General features: G+C 37.8%; 2 protein-coding genes across 4 annotated transcripts in view; both read right to left on the bottom strand.

Annotated features, from left to right (window-relative positions):
- LOC145479752 (uncharacterized) overlaps positions 1–7,734 on the bottom strand; it is a 31,642-nt gene extending 23,908 nt beyond the window's left edge. For 2 of the 3 annotated variants that reach the window (XM_081458196.1, XM_081458195.1), the window contains exons 1-4: positions 4,800–5,141; positions 4,646–4,681; positions 1,890–2,015; positions 1,259–1,288 (exon numbers count right to left, since the gene is read on the bottom strand). In XM_081458196.1, coding sequence (XP_081314322.1) covers positions 1,259–1,288; positions 1,890–2,015; positions 4,646–4,681; positions 4,800–4,890 — 283 coding nt within the window. In that variant the 5' untranslated portion in view covers positions 4,891–5,141. Of the gene's footprint in view, positions 1–1,258; positions 1,289–1,889; positions 2,016–4,645; positions 4,682–4,799; positions 5,142–7,629 lie in introns of those variants that run through there. The other variant, XM_081458197.1, reaches the window with a different exon arrangement.
- Positions 7,735–9,902: 2,168 nt separating this feature from the next.
- LOC145474020 (collagen alpha-6(VI) chain-like) lies at positions 9,903–22,393 on the bottom strand. Its single transcript, XM_081455101.1, has 10 exons — positions 21,965–22,393; positions 20,875–21,037; positions 18,270–18,317; positions 17,936–17,968; positions 16,632–16,667; positions 16,299–16,331; positions 15,392–15,424; positions 14,124–14,687; positions 13,063–13,092; positions 9,903–12,236 (listed from the first exon to the last, which is right to left on the bottom strand). The coding sequence occupies exons 1-10, from the start codon at positions 22,391–22,393 to the stop codon at positions 12,100–12,102; spliced, it is 1,506 nt and encodes a 501-aa protein (XP_081311227.1). The 3' UTR covers positions 9,903–12,099.
- Between the last annotated feature and the right edge of the window lie 1,939 nt (positions 22,394–24,332).

The raw sequence follows: 24,332 nt of genomic DNA on the forward strand, positions 1-24,332 counted from the left end.
ATCCACCCTTCTTACCTAACAACAGGATAGTAGCAGAAAGAAGAGGAATCCTTCTGAAGAAACGACTTCTGAGAGATGAAGCTTTGTTTGAAAAGTACAAGACAAGAATGACTGATTACATTGAGAACGGCCACGCCGAAAAGGTCCCCAAAGAAGAGTTGGAAGTAAAGGACAGACCAGTGTGGTACCTACCCCATCATCCTGTTACACATCCTTTAAAGCCCGACAAAGGGAGAGTGGTTTATGATGGTGCAGCAAAGTTCGGACAGACATCTTTAAATCATCAGCTGCTGCAGGGCCCGGATCAAAAGAATGAACTTGTGGGTGTCTTAAGTCGGTTTAGACAAGAAACTGTTGGAATGGTCGCTGATATAGAATCAATGTTTCATCAGGTTTGGTGGACCCAAAGGATTGTGACACTCTAAGATTTTTATGGTGGCCAAATAAAGACCTGACAAAAGAGATGGAAGAGTATCGAATGGTGAAACATTTGTTTGGAGAAACGTCTTCACCGAGTGTTGCTAATTTCTGCTTGAGGAAGACAGCCCAGTTGTATCAGGAGGAGTTCGATGCAGAAGTGGTGGAGACAGTGAAGCGCAACATGCACCACAGAGAAGGCTGTCGGTTTAGCCAGTCCGTTGCGCAAATTGCTAGAGAAAGGTGGATTCCGTTTGACAAAGTGGTACAGTAATGACAGAGAGTTGCTCGCGACGATTCCAGAGTCTGAAAGCAAATGAAATTAATACCACAGAGGGAGACATAACGGGCCCAACAGTACTTGTCCAAATATGTTTCCTTTAAAGGATGAAAAAATGCAGGGTATTTGATAACATTTTTTCAGGAACGTAGATGAATAAACAATTAAAGAAAGTCACACTGTGATATAACATGCTGCATTGAAAAATAATCGAGCTTATTTGTTGCGCACGGAGATTACCAAAAGTTACTGAAATAACCATATTTGTAAGCATTCTGGCGTGAAAACAAACACGGTGACCTCCTCTTTTTACTACGTTTTCAATATCTCCTTGTCCTGTAACAATAGCATACCAAGTTTCATCGGAAATCTACGGCGGGGTCTTTTACTAGGGAATCACCTTAAGTAAAAGAGTGGATGTAACCATTGCTTTAATCCGGTTTAATAATTTGGCATATGGGTTTTCACCTCCGCACGACCTGGCAATATATACTTCCTTTAAAATATTATTTAAAATTTTAACATAACATTTTTAAAAGAAATAAATAAATAGCAAATTACCAGCTGCTGGGGCGGGGGGCTTTACCGACTCTGAAATAAAGATATGATAAGAAGCAATCAGTTATATCAGAAAAGAATATATAATCACTGCTAAGAAATATATTTACTTTAACATTGAGTTTTCTAGTTATAGTGGTTAGAATCTTGCTGAATGACGCAACAGGACAGGACATTTGTGACATTGACTAAGAAGAAATACTAGAACGGGTCTTTGTGAATTTTGGTGGGATATGGTTACCTCGACATATAATCGTGGTCACAAGGTTTTTATCTGATGAGCAAATTCAAGAGATCCACCAGTACGGGCTATTGAGTCGACTTGAATAGAACAAATCTAAAGATGTTTTCCGGTGACATTTTGTACTTGAAATAGGAATGGAATAAACCTAACTTGAATTGAATTGGTCAGAAAAGTCTGTTTAAGTGTCCAGACCGCCATACAGACCTTTTTCAAAGCTGGTAAAACCTTGATACTGACAATCAGTTGTCTTTTACAGCGACAAGTCAACCCACTGTTTCAACTGTTAAGCTGCCAAATCTTAAATTATGTAATGCTCTACCAACAGAAACTGATATTCTATGAGCTCAAATATTTCCTGGTTGCATATATTGAATCAATTTAGTCAGTTACCTCCTGGGCAAAATCCACAAGACTTCGGGCAGTTCTTCTTCATAAAATCCTTTTGGTCTTTACAGTAATTCTCTATTGCAGCTTTCTCTGGGCAAGCATCTGCGTAGTTCGGGTCATCTTCACAAACTGTAAATTTGAAAAAATCAACTCATTATTTTTTTCCCAAATGATAGTCTTTTTCAATATTCTTTAATGTGGGTATTTATTTTGGAACGAAAGCTATCTATCTAGCCTGGATAACCTTAGCCTTAATAAACTATTAATTCAAAAAGCATTCCCGTAAAACATATGTTTGTAGAAAGAGTTTGCTTTCTTTTTAACTTGAAAAATCATATTTTCCAAGACATAGATATGGGTGGCGAAATTTCACTCCTTCACTCCTTCACTCCGTAACTCTTTTGTGAATCCTTTGACCAATGTAAAAGCCTTTTACAGTCGTACTGAAGTTCAAGTTATTCGAAATGGAGGTGAAACAATTTTTTTCAAATGAGTGATTGTTTTTAATCTTTATTGGCAATGTTTCTTCATTTGTTTTTGTATTTCTGACGCAGGTATTCAATATCGTACTGCAGAAATAGTCTACATTGAGAAGATTTTCGCACGAACGTCTCTAAAAGTATTAATATAGAGGCTATTAAATTATAATAGGACATTTTCCGAAGGTGTCCGCTAAATATGCGGGTTTGACTGTACTCGAATGCGGAAACGGAAGGCATGGAAAACATCACACAATTGGTGAACCGTGTGAACTTTTGAATGAGTAAAAGCCTCGATTAGAGTTTTTAGACGGGAAAACAAAAGAACAGGAAGAATTGATCAGGAGAATTCGAACGCTTAAATTTTTCCTATAATTACAGTGCTGTAAATGACTAAGCGCATTGAGTCCGCTCCGAACGCCAACTGCATTTGTTTCACGGTAGCCCCGTGTTGAAATCATCGGCCACATTTTTAAATAGCTTAGTGGTTTACCTTCGGGCACTGAGTTGGGATTCTTAACAATGTTATGCTCAAATTGAATTATTTATTTCAGTTGTTTGCTCGGCCCCACTAGTCTACACTGCCGAGGGTAAATAAAGGTTATTTATTTATTTATTTATTTATTTATTTATTTATTTACCTATTTATTTATTTACTTATTTATGTATTTATTTATTTTTTTTTTTCATTTAGGTTTTATTTTTTATTTTGATTTACATGGCAAAAACATCTAAACAAACTGCGGAGAAAAGAAGGCATATAAAATCACATAATTTGTGAATCAAATTCCAAGATGGGGGTCTCAAAATGACGGACCCAAGATGGTTGCTTGAGATATAAGGTCGTCATCCCATAGTGATTACCTCATAGGATACCCTTTTTGGAAGCACTGTATACCTTCTAACTTTTATTATCATTGTTTATATTATACTTGAATTTACGGAAGGGGTTATTCCGCTTCCTCCCCACTCTTGGTGGTCCAAGATCAAGAAGGGACCCGGTCTGACCAGTTTTTTCTTTTTACTTTTTTTTTTTTTCAACTTTGCAAAAGTGGTTAGGAATACGAAATATATTTTATCGAAAAGTACAAGCGTCTCGTGGACTTTTAATTGTTAGATTAAAACCTTGACTGGGGCTTCCAGGCCTAGGTTGGAAAAATGACTTACATGCGTGATTCGCCAAGAATCAAGGGAATAAAGATCATGCAGATTTGAAGTAAACAATAAAATGTAAATATAAATTGGCTCACTCAACTGTGAAGGCATCAAACAATTTCTACCTCATATCGGTGTTTAATCAAATACTCACACGAAACGTCCTTTTCAATATCCGTATGGGTCATCAGATAAAGTTGTTGAAATAGCATGCATTTTTCTTTGTATGTTTGTTTCGGAGTTGCATCATTCGATGTCAGACTAAAGATAAATTTGTCCGCGCGGGAAAATTTTAATGATGATAATTTATGCAGGATTTTTAATGCTCTTCGTATTACCAACGTTATTTAAAAAATCGAAAACATCAGCTACACATTTCGCAAAGTCTGCCAATCAGAAATATTAAAAATATAATTTCCCACATTTATCATTTCAAAAGCACAACAAATTTATCATTGTGTTAACTAAGCCATGAGGGAATATAATATACAGTAAGAGTGAGACAATAACAGGAAAGAAATCTGAAAGAAATCAGTATTGCTTATCACAAAATAACATTCAATTTCTTACATTTAATTCAAAAGCTAGCAAATTTACAGGCGCCAGGGAATTTCGAACAACTACAGCTTGGACAAAAAATGCGATAATTATGAGATAATATAATCGAGATTGTCGGTTGGTAACGTAACTCACTCAAGCTTGAAATGGCAGAGACAAAATTTTACTAAATTCGTCTCCTGGCTCGTTTGTCAATTAAACGAGACTAAGGCTACAATTTATATACCGAGAATGAAAGCAGTGGGTTAAAGGGCTGCAAGTTTAGAAATATTAAAAGATCTAAACACGGTTAAAAAGTTGCTCGATGAACAAAATATCATAAGCCATCATGCATTTCAAAAATTGGCGGGAAAAACGGTAAAGTTGCTAAACCCTACTTCATCCACCAAATGAAGAACAAGTTAGTATTAACACCTTTACATGACTTTGAAAACTGTAACTGAAACCTTTAGACAACTTCGAAAATTGTGCCACCAATAATAACGTCGCGCGCGCTCTGAAAAATTCCTTTATTTTGAATAAATATACACATTGTAGGTAAGCTATTAATGAATCAGTATTACTAACCTTCATCCAACAATGCGAAGTCTCTCATTGGTATACCTGCAATAAAAAAATCGATACTAGTAAACATGAAATAAGAATAGAATACACATGCAGTATTTAATTAAAATTTGGAAAGCAAAATAGGCAAATTTCGAAGTGAACCGTCGCCGCTTACCAGGTTTGTATTCAAAAACCCGTCGGTTGAAATATCTCCCAAAACAAATTTGAACACATATAGATAAGATGAACACCAAAGATGCCCTCATTTTCTCCGGTAATGTACGAAACTCTTTCAAGTACAACTGTTATAAATGTTTCCAGGTGCACAAGAAACACAACGCAAACTAGTAGCAAGCTAAGTGAACTATACTAGCATAAATTTCTGGACTTTTTTAGTAACTGCATATCATAGCGTATCAAAACAAACCATGCGTGTCTTATAGTTGAACAACTGATCACTTTGAAAGTCCATTGTCAATATGATATTGCTTGACTACTTGTCATGATTACCATAATCAACGGCTGTCGTCTACAAACTGTGTGGTTGCTGCGTTGCGCAAAGTGGATATATAGCGTCAATAAAATCTTGTTTATGTCTCACCCGTGAACTACAGTTTCCTTAACATAAGATAGCTGAAAACGAGTTAGCGGTAAGTATATATAACGCTGATAATGTAGCCGCCTTATGCCAAGATTTTTTCAAGGCAACAAAACATCAAACTTTTTCGCAGGGCACATGTTAAGCTTCAGTTACTCGCAGGCTTTAGTGGATCAAAAAATTCAGATAACTGAAAAGTTTGAGAGAGTAAGCTCTCGCTTATATGAAACACAGCTGAGTGTAGATCAAATAGGAATAAAAGCAAATGGCTATCACTGAACTCTGCGAAATTAACACATATATTTGTTTTAATTGCTGAGCATATATTTCTTTGGCACCCACACAGAAATTAAAGTGTGATGGGTCGTAATGGATGTCCAAACCGTCAATGAGCGAGTGAATGATAATTAATCTGAGATACCTTCATGGTCCACCGGCGAAGACAATTGAACGGCCCAAGTATGAATTTAAAACAGCCAATTGAAGTGTAAGACATTCTTTTCGGTCAAATTTGACTTTAACCACAAATGTCAAGGCCAACCACCAATCAAGACCCTCAATATCACTCGTCATGGTTAACACCTCTAATTGTAGTTCTATAGAGTTAACAAATGAAAGTAAAGTATCCATGTAAGAGTGAATGTGGCAAATATCTTCATAGTAACTTGGGTCAACTTACCGGTTCAATTTTGGTTTATTTTCGTACCTAAAGTCTGCCATGACATAATGAAACATATTTTACATAGGCCTAGAAATAATTTGTTCTGAAAAGTGAGATTCTTAGAATAATCGCCCTCGCCAAGATAAGACGCCAAACATACTTATTCCTTTGAAGCAAGATATCAGACTCGAGTGGAATTCTGGGCATTTGATGATTTAAATCAATTAGTTATCTAGCCACAATGTTAGCTTTAAATTAATGTGAGTCTTTTCAGAGGTTCAATATTTGACTTCAGTCCGATTTTAGCAGTTCAGAGATAGAGACCTTTCTTGACTGAGATACTGAGATCCTGACTGATAGTTCTCAATGCCTGAATTGACTGAGCGGTCTCAATGTGACTGAGAAACAGTTATAGTACTTAAATAACAGAAAGGACAAGCACTGCAAATGGTCAACGAAGACTATGCACTCAGGCACGATGTTGTGCTGTCTGTGTTCAATATATATTTCGATTTTTATTCCAGTATCCAGCCAGTTGATAATTATTATTTGTCCAAAATATTATGTTTATTAATATAGGTTATTGTATGCAATTTTTCCTACCATGTATATCCTAAACATTTTAGTTATGGAACTACTTATAAAACCCCGTTCATTTACTTCAACGTAACTTGCAAATGCAGCCCTGGGGCATAAATGTCAGTCTCTAACTTGCAATGTATACCACGGTAATTAATAAAGTATTTGATTTTGTATGTGGCTAAGAAGCACGAGGAAAAACTATTCTTCTACAAGAAGAAACACAAAGAGACGGCTGACGCATACACAGCCCAGTTGTTCGCACGGCACGTAAGGCTGTTTTTCAGTAGCCCATCTCTTGGCATAAGATGATATCGAAGTAAGGTGCTGGTAGGTAGCACCTCCTGTTAGGAAATTTTTATGCTTGTATGGCCATTGCTAAGCATGCGAGTCAGTCACATTCGTAAGCTAACATTTTAGTGCAAATTCCATTAAGCCGGTTTTTAGATTTCTTCCTCCTTGTTAAAAACCTGATAAATGGGGCTGTTAACTTTAAACCCCAACTAATGAGCCTTTGTGGCCGTGATATAACTATAGCTCCTTCATTGCTCGATTGGCTCACATTTATCCATCTGGGGCTGCCACTCTATTTGATGATCCATGATGATATTGGGACATTTTCTTATTTTTCGTGCAAGGGATGGGGATGTTTGTTCAAAAGAAACAAGACTACAAGGATGTAATAAATGGCAAAGTAAACATCACGTATCACTTACATGCGGTGTAATAAATTTAAAAGAGTCTTGAGATCGGTACTTAGCATCGCGGAAAAACTTGTTAAGTTGGAATGTTAGCAGCATATTAGAATAGGAAATATTACCAAATCGATTGATACCTTAACGTATATTTTAACAGTATTAACCAAATCAAGATGGAGTGATCTGGAAGCTGAAAAAGGTTAAAAGCTAGGCGACGCTTCGACGTTTTCACAGCATCATTTTCAAGTCAAAAAATTCAGAAATTACAAATCTTAAAATACTAATAAGACCAATGGTTGCTATTTTATCGCAGTTTTTAATAACTAAAACAGATTTAATTTAAAGTTAGGCCGTTTGAAACCTGAAAAGGGAAAGGGAGGGGTCCCTATCTTTGATATGAATGTGCCTCGATATTTAATTCGATAATTTAAACGTACAAATAAACGCTACAATTTTCAACAAGCCTCACCATAACTTTCGCATATTAACAGCCCAACGACAACCAGAAAGAAGCCAGCAGTTGTTCCCATGTCGGTTACAACTTCTACAGCTTGCGTCCAAATGCAGTTCTGAAAAAAAAATCGACCTCCCAACAGCTTTTAACGACAGGATTACTTATTTGACTATATAAACATAATGCAATTATCTCTATAACATCCCAGGAAAAACCTCACGAAATTTTAATTACACGGCGTGAAGTAAATGAAGGCTGACATTACGCGACGACGAAAAAGATAAATATGCGCTCTGATAATACCATACCTAACAACAGCGTGTTTATTTTATGACAATTTTTCGAAGAGAAATCTTGATGTATTTGCTGAAGAGATTCGAGCAACTTTGCTAATGAAAATGTATATTGATCTGCATTGACAGTTGCCAGTTTTCAATGTCAATGTGTCTGATCAGCAAAAAAAAAACGTTTTCTTTTCTTTTCCTGGTAGTATTGTGTATGACTTCTTATATGTACATACATCTTACATGTTCAATATGTTGCTAAAAAGTGTTGGATGCACCGTGACGAAGGAAAATAAACACGCTGCTGAAATAGTAGAAACAACCAAAATGACCGTATCCCCGGACGACCTACCGAAAACTTTATTTTAGTATTTGAGAGGGAAACATCAGTCAGTTAACCCTCTGGGCCCTTTGCCTTCACACAAGAGACCGACTTCAATTTATATTATTTAGAGAGAAAGCCACATCAGTCTTATATCGTTTTCATGCGGATCCTCTATCCTGGTCGAATTGGAATTTGGAGATGTTGGTGTCGTGTAGGGAGGGTAACCTGAGAACCCGAAGAAAAACCCTCTGAGCAAGGCGAGAACCAACAACAAACTCAACCCACATATGGCACCGAGCCGGAATCGAACCCAGGCCACATTGGAAGGAGGCGAGCGCCACTGCACCACCCCTCCTTCCCACTCGTTAAGGTTTCTCCAGAATACTTAGAGAACCTCTTTCTCCTTAGGTCCAGAAGCTTGCTATGATATGACCAGCCCGAAATGAAATAGAGACAAATTACCATAATGTTTTATATAACCGTATCATTATTGAACAAGGCTGGGTCCGCTGCACTGTTTAATTTAGTTTCACCTTGTGGTATAAACGTTCAAATCGTTTGAGTAACTAGTGCTTTGAGGTCGAATAAATTATGTATCCCAGTGGTAATCCCGATTGAAAGGCACCGAAATGCTCGTGAACTCGCTAAAGAATTTACATTAAAGCTTTTGGTGTCCCTTACGGTGTTAATGTTCAGCACAGAGCTTCATTGTTTTTACGCATCAATCTATCATGATCATCTGGGGATGCATTTCAAGAGGGGAGCACGTCCCTTTGACAATGGTGTTACAGTCTAGCTTACAAGTTATAAACTCAGTTGCTCTGTTACATTCCGTCGGGAAAACACCATTAAAAATTGTCATTAAGTGTCTTTTGGTTCTCATTGCTTACAATTACGCGCAAGGGTTTACATGAAAAGATAAATCAACATAGCCATTGCGCTGAACAATCCACGAAGAACAAATAGCGTTTGTCGTAAAATTCGGTGAATTTCAAAGGAAATTATTTCGAAAACTGAATATCATTATAGTGACATTACAGTCAGCATACTAAATATATTATTTAATCGATCAGAGAGTTCAATGTCCTTATAATGTACGTACTGCGTGATCTTTTTTTGTTGTTATTTACCTAAGAACTTGATTGATTTTAAAGGAGATAGTTGAGGATTCAAGCCAATCTAGGGAGTTCAATGAAGAGTCACAGGACCTAGTGCGATCCAACTAATCTGAGATATGCAAGTGAATATATGAAAGATCATAGATTTGAACTGCGGAGAAAGATATGAAGACATGATTGATAATCGCAGTTATACACACAAAAAAAGCAGTTGTGAAATTATCGGTATCGCAGAGGTCATGGGTTCCTAACCTGTTCAGGCCTAAATGTTTTTTTCAGGCTTTAATTTCACAACTGCTTAAGTTTTATATAACTACGATGATCAATCATATCTTCTAAACTGGGTTATTTTTAGCTGATATCGATAGATCTTTCCATAAAGACTGTAATATAAAGCAATGTTGAGCAATGTTGACCATCCTAAATGATGATTGTAATTGATTGCATACATTTTACAGAAATTAAAAGAAAAACTGTTGAATTTTTTTGCCAGGTACTCTATTTCCTGTTTCTCGTAACTGCTTCAGTTATATTCCTTAGTACTCTACATATAAAAAAATCCACTCATGTATAAAAGAAACCGTGGAGCATTGCGCGAGAAGGAGGACCGGGGAATAATTAACTTTATTTGCTTTTAGAAACCCTCTTTAAAATTAGGCCCCATCCACACGTATCCGGATATTTTTGAATCCGCAACTTTTTCTTTCCGGATTCAAAAATTTCCCCGTCCACATGTAGCGTATTCAAATCGAATTCGCCTGCCCACACGCATCCGATGGTATTCGGATTCACTCTAGAGAATCTAAGCCTACACTTTGTACCGCTATATTGGTTTATATTGTTTGGTAAGAGACTGAGCACGACTTTGCTACGTCATCTGATTCGAAAATATCCGGATTCGCCGTCCACACGTTACCGGATTTGTTGCGGGGTTTTTTTTTTGTTTTTTTGTTTTTTTTTTTTCCACTCTGGAGAGCGGATTCAAAAATATCCGGATTCGCTGCCGAATTTTACCACAATTGCTGCTAATCTCGTAATCTGATTGGGTAATTTGCCCTTGTCGATACGAGTCCATACCACGCTGCTCGCGTCAATGTGTCGCGCAATGCCTTTTTCAGCTAGCGCTCTGAAAAAAACATTTTCTTTGACGTTGATATTGTTGTAAAAAGCAAATCGGAATGTGGTTTAGCGTGGCCTGCACTCAGCGATAACGAGTACACGTCATTACTCTTTTCCCGAGCATTTTTTTCTTATTGTTTCTGCATGTTGAGCGAGTTTGCAAAAGTTTTTGAAAGGAAAGTCTGACGCGTACAAGTGCCTCATTTGCATAGTGCAGCGCGTACACTTTCAAGTCCGAGTCGGCGTTTTCAGTTGTCAACTAATCTTGACAAAGATTTCTTTCGTTATCTTTGATATTGTGGTAAAAAACAAATCGAATATGGTTTAGCGTGGTCTGTACTCTTATCGCAAACGAGTACGCGTCATCACAGTGGTCAAAATTTGTGGTGGACTCAATCGGCTGCGCCTCGTGAGTCCACAACATTTTGACCACTGTGATGACGCGAACTCGTTGTCGATAAGAGTACAGACCACGTTAAACCACATTCGATTTGTTAATTCGCCGGATGTGTGTGAACGGAAGCCGTATCCGGAAAGAAAAAGTTGCGAATTCAAAACTATCCGGATACGTGTGGACGGGGTCTTAGTCTAGATCAATATGATTTAAAACTAGATTGATTTGAATTTTCCTTTGTTTCAGATTTATTTCCATAATCTTTCTTTGTCTCAGGTTTATGGTAATAAATCTGGAACAAGTCAAGCTTGTTTGAAATTATTTTGAACTAGACATTTTAAATAAGATTTTAAACTACAACATAAAGTTACGTAGATAAACGTCTTGGAAACGACATGTTACTGCGCTTCCTGTTTTTTTGGTAGCACCAAGGGGCAAACGCTGTTTTCAGTTTGGTCTCAAAATTTATTTTTGAATTCTAGCAACTTCGTTCAAGAATACAGTATATGAACTTTATTTAATTAATTGTTTCATCGTCAAATCACGTTTTTTTTACTCAAGTAGTACAACCCTTACAGTAATACCCCACATTTCTTATTATTGACCAACAAAGCTCGCTAAACAATAAATTAATAATGTGTTCACACGTTGGTCTATTTTACTTGAAGTCTTGCTACAGGTTACTTGATTTCTGTCCATTTTTCAACATTGCATCTTTTCTTTTTTCATGGCTGCCACTAAGACGCTACAAGAATATACGAAAGACATCAATAAGCACATGTTCCGATCAACTTATTAGCCTGCTAAGAAAAAACACAGGAGGAAAGAGGAACTTACATTGAAGATGAGGGAAAGTTGTGTAAAGGCCCCAATTTTATAAGATTTTTATAAGATCGCCAATTGAACGTTTCAGCCACTGTAGGTCATCGTGGTCTCTTGAGTAGGCCAAATTAGTACTTTTAGAGCCAAACAGGGGAACTATTTGCCGCCCCCTTCCCTCCCCACCCCTCTACCCTTAACCGCCGCGATCTTCAAGAATAGGGCAGGAAGGGTTCAAGTACCTCTAGCTTTCTTTATTAATTCAAGGCCAACGGTGCAGGGGAGAAGTAGGTGTGGACGATCAATCCCTAACCGATTGCGGCGGAACATTGTTCAGCGAGGTTTTTCCTTCCCATGTCTTCTTTGAATCATTATGGAGGAAAGAGCGAATAACCTCAGTACAATTACTAGTTATTTTACTCACCCTCAAGACAAAGGGCAAAGCTCACAAGACTTCCGGCAATGTATGAAAGAAAAGTCTTGATGGTCCCAACAAAACCTTTTGTTTTTGGTTTTGGTTTTCTTTCTACATCCGCGTTGGTAATTAGGCTCATCCTCGCATTCTGAAAATTAGCAACATAAATTAGTAACATAATTAGTAACATAAATTAGTAACATAAATCAGTTCATAAGAGCAATAGTTAATTTCAGATGTTTTGTTCAGAATAACACGACTTTTATTGTACCTGGCGACATTTAACGAGAGAGTTGCTAGGCGCTGGCGACCCAGTTTCGGCGCCAATTTAAAGTTTTGTGGCACAAAATGTTCTTGGCTTTTTCAAATATGTTGGGTTTCCAGCATTTCCAGCATTCTTGAATTCAAAGCAGTCCCCAGTGAGGAAAGTGGAATGAAATGACTGTTCTTTTTGAAAACAAACATATCAGGTCAGAAAGGTACAGTTTTCCCCGCCTGCTAAATGACAACTGGGTAATTCAGAGGCATCATGTACCGGCGGTGTGCAGGGTATAAATCAAACGTCTTTATATAGCAGAAACAAAACCATATGATCGACTCTCTTTTCAACGCCAAATGTTGTCGCCAACTAAGGCAAACCCAGTGCATAATGGAACTGATTTGTCGTTTTATGTATAAAATGGCGAAAAACAATAACACCCGAGCACCCTCACATTAGCTGTGGCACGGTCAGACACATTGAATTTCTAGACCCTTTAACATATAGTTTTATTTCCTTAGCCCTACACTCACTCTCGGGGATGGTACACAAGCTCTTAGCTGCCCCCCGATCCCTCTGGTTCTAGCAGGTAATTTAATCTTAACAGCTAGTCAGGTTTCCGGACCTTAATGAAATTCAACCCATTCCTACCAATAAAAAAAAGATGGTAACTTTGCAGTACAACATTAATAGATAAAACATAAAAAATACCTACTTTGCTGAGTAGGGGGCTTCGGTGGTAGATCTATGAATACAAACAAGGAAAACTGTTACACAAAAGAATTATAAGGTACAAAATACATTATTAAGCCATAAATGTTTTTTTTTTTTTTATGTAGTTGTCCTTTAATTTCGTAATGAGTTGTTAAGCATCTTCAATTTTTACTTCTTTCCTATGACTATTGTCTGACTATTTATTGACTATTAGTTTATGTAAATACCGTCTTTTGAACATAGAATTTCCTTGGACAACTATCAAACTATAGGCCCTCAACAGAATTACTATATTCTATTCTTATATTCTTCTAATGTACTATTGCAATGTTTTAATCTGATCAGCTGAGCTATCGTGCACGATCATCCTGATTAGTGTGCAATCACTGGAGATCAAAGGCGACGTTTTCTTGTTTCTCCAATCTTTCAAAGAAAGATTTAGAAACTTAAGTTATTGTTCAAAATAATGTGAGCGTTTTTGGATTCTAGTTAAAAAAAAGTAGTTTATGGTGAGATCCGAGAACGGGGAGAAACAGCAAATGGACCTGGTGACTCAAGGTTCTGCTCCTAGTCGCACGTTTTTAGTATTTAGTTTTTAGGCCCCTTACGACAGCCCCTATAACAGAAAATGATTCTAATTTGCTGCTATGATTTTCAGGTCAAATAAGAGCCTATGTGTCAGCTTTTTCTTCTTTTTGAATTTCCCCTCTCTCTTCTTCTCACACCCCCTACCCCAAAAAATAAACCAAGCCCGATACCCAGGTTACATGAACACTGTAAATTTCTACTTACCCACCGAGGCAACAAAGTGTGGTAAATGCACCAATAAATTCCATAATTTTTAGTGTTTTTCACATTTGAATAATCTTGTTAACTGAAGGTCATAATTGTCTCAAAGGATATAACATTTCAGCTTAGTTTCCAAAATAAAACCCAGTCGTTTTCTTTGTTTATAGCAAACTGGCAAAACTGCACTCCATGAAGAAAGCAGCAAGAAACGACCTTCAAGGTCATAAACCCACATCAGGTATTTACTGAAATAAAGCATTTACAGATACTTACTGCAGCCATTTTGCCTTAGGTCATCAAGTACCTTCTGCAAGTGTCCTTGGATGCTCTTTGTATCCACGACATCTTCATCACGATCTGTCATTAGTCGTAGTCTACGCTCCCGCTTACCAACGCCAATACCCACCGCAATCACACGAACGCCTGCGTCCCGCAAGGGCTTCGAGGATCGTCTTAGGCCTTGGGCTCCAGTAGACTGGACCCCATCGGTTAGTATTATCGCAATCTTATACACGCCCTGTCTGGCTTCTGGGAAGATCTGATTTTCTGCAACGTTCAGGGCTCTGTCGATTCGTGTTCTTTCGCCCATTTTGGGTAGTTTCTCCAAAACTTCCTGGAATCTGTAAGCTGTCTCATATTGTCCAAGTCGAGCTTCCAGAGTGAGCGAGGTACCGAAAAGAACCAGCGCAGCTCGATTTTTATCCGATGCTATGTCCAAATCCATCACTATCTTCTTGACGATCTCCTTCTCATCGTTAAAATCTTCATCTTTAATGCTGTTCGAAGAGTCTAAGATAAATGCGACTTCCGTTGGACACAAAATAGGATCAGTTTTCCCTGAAAGTCAAGTGATCTGTAATCAGTTTAATGTTCTTCTGTTTTAAATTTGGTGGTTAGATAATAACTTTTAATGCCAGCTCCCAACCGTTAAGCTACACTGTTTCTTCAACGAATTTTTCTACATCGCCGGACCTTGCAATTCGCCGCGCTGAGAGAACTTGTTTTCCACACCTCTGATGAAGAGTGCTTTCCTGACAAACCTTTTGGCGTGCAGCAATATAACTAGATCTCGTTGAGCGATAACATTAACTTTTTCTCCAAGTGTTGATGTCACCGCACAACGGTGGTCTAATTATTCTGCGTATTTATTTGCCCTCGAAGCTTCGCTTCTTGGGCAAATATTTGTTTTAAGAGCAACAAACTTTCTCGAGGCCACTATCAGGCGATAGTTCCTGGACACGGAAACAGTCTATTGCTTAAATAGTGCCATTACGAGGTCATATCTCGCGATCAGTAGGTATTGCCCAATGACGAAAAAGGATAGTTAACTTGTATACTATAACGGCTGATACTGTACGATGGTTCAGCCAGTCAGATTGCAGAGTTTGCATTGCCAGTATGTCAGCAGTACTCTACTAACAGGCTGGCTATCAGATCTTAAGGCGAGGAGATGTTCTAGACAGTAATGAAGCTCAAGCCGTTCCAACAAATAATAGGATAGAGCACAACCTTAACACATGAAACATGACAAATATACATACTTGCTTGAGTTGGGGCCTTTGTTGATTGTCGAACTATAATGACAAAAGAGGAATACATTACACAATAATACTAACTGAGTTCGAGGGCCCTACTGTAAGTTACGGACCGAGTTTTTCCCCCATCGATTTATGGTCCAAGCGCGCAAAAGTAAAGAGTCAGCTTGAAATCGTTGTCAAGCGACTCATTCCACTGAAATAGAACCTGCACTGAGATTTTTGTGAAACTTTGCCTATAAATTGTTAATATTGTAGGAACTTAAATTTTGAAATAAAAATGAGGGGTCTCCATGCTCGTTTAGGAGCAACAGCACCTTGTTTGTACCCAATAAATCCTTATAATAGCACCACGATTGTAGTCACGATTGCTTGCTAAATTCACGATTAATATTCCGACGATTGTTTTTTGTTCTACACTGAGAATTGGTCCATATTTATTTTACCCAGAGAAATTTATTACTCAATTCAAAACAACAGAAAAAAAATGATAGGTCACCATACTCGTTTGCGAGAAAATGACGATTTACCTCTATGGCGAGGTCCACCCGTAAATAAAAAGCCGCCATTTTTTCATGCGCGCGCGCTAGTCACGCGTGAAATTATGCGCAGTAGGGATGCGCAATTTAATACTGGGGAATGACCTTAAGTCGTCGGCAGGTTTTAATACACAGTTTCAAAAAAAAAGGAATTATTAAACTTTTACTTGCTAAGATTAAGAAAGTGAAGAACACTTGGCGATAAATCACGAAATATTCTGGCAACAAAAACAGCTTCAAATTTTAGCGGGCCGCACAGTAGCATACGGCCTGCTAAATTGACCAATCACAGCGCGCTACTAAATGAGAGATAAAATATATAGCTAAACGATAAAGCACAACATCAGAAGATAAAACATGAAAAATGTACATACTTGTTTGAGTTGGGGCCTTTGTTGATTGTCGAACTATAATGACAAACAAGGAAAATATATTACACAATAAGATAAAGGTATACAAATACAATAAGCCCATACTGTAAAATGTTTTTGAATTTGTTTTGCGTAGATTTTAATTTTTTCGTCCTTTTTGTTTTGATCTTTTTACTCTCTTTCCCTTTCAGCCTCTTCCCTGTAACTAGCATCAGACTAAACATTACTATTGGTAGATGCGAATGTCGTAATTTAACAGGTTAAGCAACTTGTATTTTCTCGGGCAAATCGTCAGTTCATGCAGCTGTATAACATAAGAAACATACGTCTACATACTTGGTGGAGGAGCTGGAGGCTTTGTTGCTGGTGGATCTAACGGTCGATTTACAAAGAAACAGTTGAAAAACATTAAGGTATTAGAAGAAGTCATTCAATAATTAGTACTATTTTATTTATGATAATAATAGTAATAGAAATATTTATCCAGGAAGCCCACTCGCCTTGGTGGTTTTCAGTGGGGTCCTGCAATAATTAAAATTTACCCACGAGTTTATTTTGGTTAAGACCCTATTTGACTTGTGACTAGTAAATATTGACTGTTAGTAGATGTCAAAGTTCGGGGCTTATATGTTGTTTCCTTTTTATGACAAAACGTTTCCAAGGGCAACGATCGGCCCATGCTTCGGCCAGAGATAAACACTCTATCTTGTCTATATTATTCTTGCACCACTTGATTTTCCTGTAGCGGTTGGCCTAAAAATCATAATTTTATTCATTGAAATTTCCAAACGCAATGGAACGCTTGGAGATTCTTTTAAGTTAACTCAATCATCAACTGATCAATACGACTTTGCAGTGGCACATTTCAACCCTTCGTCCGCTGTTTCCAGATTGAATTGAAATTTAGAGTTGTTTGGTCTTGTGGAAGGAGGAATATCGCAGAACCCGGAGAAAAACCTTCGGAGCAAGGCGAGAACCAGCAACAAACTCAACCCACTTGTGACAACGGGTCCAGGATTCGAACCCGGGCTGGATTGGTAGGAGGCGAGCGCTCTCACCACTGCACTATCCCAAAAGAGGAAAACGTATTACACAACAATACTAACCTAGTTCGAGGGCCGTACTGCAAGTTACGGACCGAGTTTTTTCCCCATCGATTTATGGCCCAAGCGCGCAGCGCGCGGGCCATAAAATCGAGGGAAAAAAACGAGGATCCGTAACTTACAGTACGGATCGAGGAAACAGGGTTAGTAAGATATTTATTGTATCTCTACTGTGTGTCTGACGGGCTCGGAAACGATTTATATTCACGCGGAACGGCTTCAAATTTCTGACGCACTCTAAAGTAACGAGTCAACTTGAAATCGTCGTTAAGTGACTCTTGAGTCCTTAGCAGGTTTTAATACGCAATTTCAGAAGTACAACAAAGTATTAAACTTTTACTTGCTTAAAAAGTTGAGAACACTTGGCGATAATAAACGAAACATTTTGGCAACAAAAGCAACTTTAAATTTTAGCGGGCCGCGCAGTAGAATACGGCTCACTAAATTGACCAATCACAGCGCGCGTACTAACTGAGAGATATAAAGCGAAGCGATAAAGCACAACATCAGAAGATAAAACATCAAAAATATACATACTTGCTTGAGTTGGGGCCTTTGTTGACTGTCGAACTATAACGACGAACAAGGGAAATATATTACACAAGAAGATAAAGATATACAAATACAACAAGCCCCTATTGTAAAATGTTTTTGAATTTGTTTTTTATAGATTTCAATTTTTTTCGTTCTTTTTGTTGTGATCTTTTTACCCTCTTTCCCTTTCAGTTTCTTCCCTGTAACTAGCATCCTACTAAACATTACTATTGGTAGATGCGAATGTCGCAATTTAACAGGCTAAACAACTCGTATTCTCTCAGGCAAATCGTCAGTGCAGGCAGCTGTATAATATAAGAAACATTCGTCTACATACTTGCTGCAGGAGCTGGAGGCTTTGTTGCTGGTGGATCTGACGGTCGATCTACAAAGAAACAATTTTTGAGCCTTAAAATTTCTTCTTCTCCATCGCCGCACCTTACAATCGCTCCACTGAGAGAATTTGTTTTCCACACCTCTGATGAAGAGTGCTTTCCTGACAAACCTTTTGGCGTGTAGCAATATAACTAGATCTCGTTGAGCGATAACATTAACTTTTTCTTCAAGTATTCAGATGTCTCTGCTCAACGTGGTCTAGATATTCTAGATATTTTTCCAGCTCAAATACATATGAAACTACAATTCAAATAATCAAAAGAATCGAAGGAGCATAGCACTTGAGTCAGTTTATAAAGTTTATCACTGTGAGATATTTCTTCACATATAAAAGGAACGAACGCTCCAGTGCTAAATGAAATAAGTAATAAATAAATTACATTAGTATAATTTCCAGAGGTGAATATAAGAATTGGACATTCTGATTGGTCGAAAAGCTCCTCATATGACGTTATATTCACCCCGCTGGAGCTTGGTTACTAAGCTCGCCATCTTTGCCATCTCGGCAAGTAAACATGGCGGACACTTGCTGAATGAAGTTTTCATTTATTCGAAAGAAATCACTCCAGGTCCAGGATATTAGAAAGGATGGAGAATTGCCAAAGTGACTGCTGTCGCCCTTGGACCAAAAATCTTTTCAAGAACTCGTATTCAAGGCATTTAAGAATCGTAAACGCAGTGGTTACGTTGATCGATCGATTGACTGAAATTTTTTTCCTTCAAACTAAAGCTACTCATTTTTAGACGATGATGGGAGCTGTGAATGAAGTCAACAACGATAAAACAAAGGTGCTGGATGAATTTATTTTTCGTAGTGTTTCGCTCGTTTGTTTTAGTGCCGAACTCGCGAGTAAATTGATTCACAATCGATATGCATGTAAGCTTATTATTAAAACTACGGCGGCATACGTGTACTTTGTCTGTGTTTTATGTTTTAGTCCGTTATTTTGTAGTCCTTGATATTCACCTCTGAAAATTATACTAAAACAATTATTCCCCTCAGGCTCAGTGAACATTGGTGAATATTCACCTCGCCTTGGGCGAATAATTGTTAAATATTTATTTAAAAAGGAGGCCGTTTCAGCCCTAGTTGATTTTAAATCTGGTCCTCTATCCAAGTCGAATTGGAATTTGGAAATGTTAGTTTTTCAGGAAAGAGAGAGAAACAAGGCAGGAACCAACAACAAATTCAACCTACGCATCTCCAGGTTGGCATCGAATCTCAGCGACATTAATATTGTTGAGAGAAGCGACCGCTCTCACTACTTCGCCATCGTTTCTCCGCGAACGGTTTGGATGGACTGTGGCTATAAGCAACACCCTATATAGTACAAGTTCGGCGCGGTCCTAGACATTATGCAACCCAGGAAATTAAAATCGAGCTCTACCAATGATGTAGCCCGGATTTAAGGGTGGAACACACTTCCTAATAAGCTATATGTGATTAGCGACTACTTTGTCACTTTTCAAACAGCAATGAATTTCAAGTTTAATCGTAACAATTACAATTTCCTCAAATGTGATTGGTGCATAAACTGCTGCATTTTGCTCCAATTAATCTTCAAAGTTGTAATCGGACAGTGTAATCGGACGGTTGGCTGTAATCGGACACCTGTAATCGGACAGTTACATGAACCAATCATTTTATCCACCAATCACAGCGTTGATTACAATCACTATAGCAACCAATTCAAGAGACTGACTTTGTAAAAACTGGTGACTGTTTAGAAATAAACTTAACCGCCATTTTGCAAGCCGCCGCATTCTTCATATTTTTAATTATGATATTTAAAAATGACTATTAAAAGCGCTTTTTCAAATGAAACTTTTACTTTTGTGGGAAATTGTAATGGTTATGATTAATTGGTAACAGGACATCGTGTCGTCCAATTCAGTCTGTAATCATACTCGTGATTAACAAATCGGACTCCCGCTTCGCGGTCGTCCGATTTTGTTAATCATTCGTATGATTACAGACCGAATTGGACTCCACTCAGTCCTATTACCATTATTAATCAAAACTATAACAAAATTCTCGAACGTGATCGGCTATCAGCAGCCCGATTTGAGCTTTAATTGGACAGTGTACGCGTCATGCTTGTAATTGGGCAGTACGCTTCATTTTCCGCCCGCTGTTGCGGTGCACTTTGTTGAGTAAACTGCTGTGTTTTCAGCACTCATAACGACGTTTAATCGTTCAACGCTCAGTCGATGGTTTGCTCGTTTCTCGAATTTTGTCATAGTTTTGATTAATTGGTAACAGGGCTTCGCGTCGTCCAATTCATACTCGTGATTAACAAATCGGACTCCCACTTCGCGGTCGTCCGATTTTGTTAATCGTATGATTACAGACCGAATTGGACTCCACTCAGTTCCATTACCATTATTTTTTTTTTTTTGAAAAATCGCAAGTGATTTTACTGCTTACTATTATTTTTCTTATTGAAAAGTTCCACCCTTAACTATATTTGCTTTGAAAGCTATGTAACATACTACATTTATAGTGTAAAGCAAGGGTTGTTCTTTTCTTAATAAACCAAACTTACCACACAATTTGCTTTTAAATTCGGTTACGATCCTTTTGGTGAGTTCTTTAAAGCTGTCAAAAAGGATCACTTGGCGTTTATTGCCAGCCAACTCTTCCATTTCGTCCTTGAAGTTTTTTGCGGCTGGACCAACTCCAATGATAATGATACTGACATTTCTTTTCTAGTTAAAGAAAAAGTGGCGGTATGTAAGATCATGCATGCAGATGAGCAAACTTATGCGATATTTTCAGATTTAAATGGTACATGGAACACGAGTAGTTAAGGAAGGCTGTACCTGATGCAAGAGACAATCAGTGCTCACGGAGATATTCAGTTCCTATTGCAATCTCTTCAGAAGCCAGAACCTGTAATTTCATTCTTTTCCTCATTACTTTAAGGGCTAGGTTCATTGTTCGGTTGTTTGTGACCAGATTATATAAATTAGTTTTCAGCAGTTTCTATTTTATCCCTCCACTTTTTAGCCTCTATCTTGACTTGTATTTTAAAATATAATGAGCCAAAACGGTTCAAAAATCAACCCCTACGGCGCCGCCCATACATGTATAACGGATATTTTGAATGGGCAATTTAAACGTGTTTCCACGATATAGACCGCTTACGAGGGCAGTTGCAAGCAGAGCTTCAATTATATTTGATTGCAGTGAAAGAATATGCTTTATTTTGTTCATTGACACTAAAAAAACTCGGAATGATCGAACGCGAAATTTTGGAATTTCCCGATAGAGTTTTTTCATTGGCAATATGTAATCAACCGCATTTCACATTTCATGATCACGGGACAGAACCACTTCCCTGTGAGTCATATCCCTTAAAAGATGCCTCTAAATCGGTCCAAAAATATTTGTGAAAACAGCATGGGAAGTCTCATTTCCTTGGTAAACTTTCCACACTTCATTTCTCCCTCCACGGTTTCTTGATTTTAATAGGAGATTCATTGAAATATCATCGATAAGAAAATTAATACTTATGATAAATTTCTGAAATAGTTTTGGCTTCTGCAAGTATACGGAGCCATTTTCGCCAGGTTTATGTTCAAGGAAATAGGTAACTGAAATTACAAATTGAAAGTAACATTAAATATAATTACCTCCAATAGTTTGGTTATTCTCGAAGTTGGAATTTGGGGTCTCTTGTCCCATGCTTCGTTAACAAACACCGGTCTTCCATCAGTAAGGAGAAGTAGAACACTCCTGGCATTGGCTCTGTGTCCTCCATCTCTGATAAACAGCTCGTTCTCGGTCAGCTGCATTGCCAAATCTGTACGAGTCGAATCTCTATCTGGTGTGAACTTTACTTCTTTCTCCATTTTACTCTTCAAGTTGTTAGCATTGTAGTAAAACGGGTTTGAGAAGTTGCTGTGGAGTATTGCGTTAACAGCAAAAGTGACAAAACCAAAGTGATTGCCTGTTTCAGACACTCCAAGCTCGTCCACCAACGTATTGACGGCCTTTATCAAATCCAGGCGATTATCGCTCGACATACTTCGTGATCTATCAGCCAGTATCGCGATATCCATTATCTGCTTACATCCATCTATTTGACCAAAAAAAAAGACTTTGTATTGTTAATGTTTTCTGCCACTCAGGATTCAAAGTGGAATAACTTTGGCTTGGCTCATGTCTACAGGGTTACGATCGAGCACAACACTACTAGCAAATGGCAAATTAGGTTGGCACATATAATAACATAGATTTGTGGCGGCTACTAGAACGAGAGACGTACAGTACAGGAATCTTGAAATATAGTGAAACGTACTTACCAGCTTGATTCGAAAACTGTACCTTCCTTGAAAGAGGAACTAGTAAAAAGAAGTAGAAAGAAAGAAAGAAAGAAAGAAAGAAAGAAAGAAAGAAAGAAAGGAAGGAAGGAAGGAAGAAGGAAGGAAGGAAGGAAGGAAAGAAAGAAAGAAAGAAAGTAAAAAGAAGTAAAGTAAGTAAATAAGCAAATTTATTATATGGCTAGCTCCGTGAGCGGGCAAGAAGAAAGAAAGAAAGTAAGTAAGTAAGTAAGTAAGTAAGTAAGTAAGTAAAAAGAAGTAAAGTAAGTAAATAAGCAAATTTACTATATGGCTAGCTCCGTGAGCGGGCAAGATGGAGCTATCTTGTCCGCTCGGGACTACCTGTCGTGTCCCGCAAGAAAACATTTCCCCAAAAGCCATATGATAAATCCTTTATTGACCAGGCTTGTTCGGTAAAGATGGCTGGATATTGGCCTCGTTCTTTTTTTGCGAGTTTAAAAAGAACTTGGCCAATATCCAGCCATCTTGACCTCACACTTGGTCAATAACCCATACATATATATTACAATTTCTTTACAAACGTAAGACGCGGAACCGTACACTGAAGTAACACTAACTGCGGCTTATGGAACAGGACACTTTTCCCTTTCTCGTTTCGTTACTCACAAATGCGCTAAACGAAAGTTGAGAATAAAAAAAAGATGAAAAATCACACTTTGGGTTCATGTAACAGCCGAATAGTACGGAGCAAACACAACTATAGGTCAACTATAGGTTTTATTTTCGTTGGAATCTACATGATGAGCTATTGGGATTGTATCAAATGGAGCCCAGAAGCTGAGGTTAAACGACAAACACGATGAATAGAAAAGAAATAACATTTCAGAGTAAATAAGTCAATCCCTTTGATAAAATTTTGGAAAAATTCGGATATAAGTCCGTGGCTCCTTTACCAATTGTTTTCAAGTGTTTGAAATCGTTTGATGATCTTCAAAATGTTCCAGAAACATTGAAATATCGCCCATGCGAGTATTTTGAAAATCTATGAAATCGTGCACACTTTTGGAACACTGTATTTTAATCTCTCCGGAACATATAAACAATTTATCATTCTTATCATTCCAACTTCACTTATTTCAACCAGTTGCTTTTAAAAACGGTAAAATAGTGAACATTTCGTAGATTCACTCTTTCAAGAGTGCACAGATAAAGACTTTTGTTGCCTTGATAAAAATGATGTTTGACTACTTAGACCCTTTGTCTAAAAACTGCCTTAGATTAGATTAGATTAAAGTAATAGTACAAATCTCTTACCACAATTCATTTCGACGAGAAAACAAAACAACACGATGAACGCACCAAGATTTCCCATCAGGATCGATGTGTTGTTAAGCTGCTTTCAAGAAAAGTAGCAACTGAAATGACCTGAAATAAATTTCCCAAAACAGTAAGTTTAAAAACGAATTACTTGCTTAAATGACTTATTTGCCCATCGTGTCACAGTGGCATATAAGACAGCGCAGCCATGTCAAGGCTGATCAGTCTATCAACTAGAATTTTCTTTGGACAAGGAGTGTACCGAAACGTAAACAATGTTATGCCAAAGCTGACTTGTGCGATTGTAGCGCCACGAGTTTGATCTTTCGGCACGAGGTCTTTCCGTTTTGGAATAAAAGAAGTCGACTTTGGCGGAGCATTTTTTACATTGTTTGTCAGC

Source organism: Orbicella franksi, chromosome 2 (genome assembly GCF_964199315.1).
Source record: "Orbicella franksi chromosome 2, jaOrbFran1.1, whole genome shotgun sequence".
In the NCBI taxonomy this organism is placed as follows: Eukaryota; Metazoa; Cnidaria; class Anthozoa; order Scleractinia; family Merulinidae; genus Orbicella; species Orbicella franksi.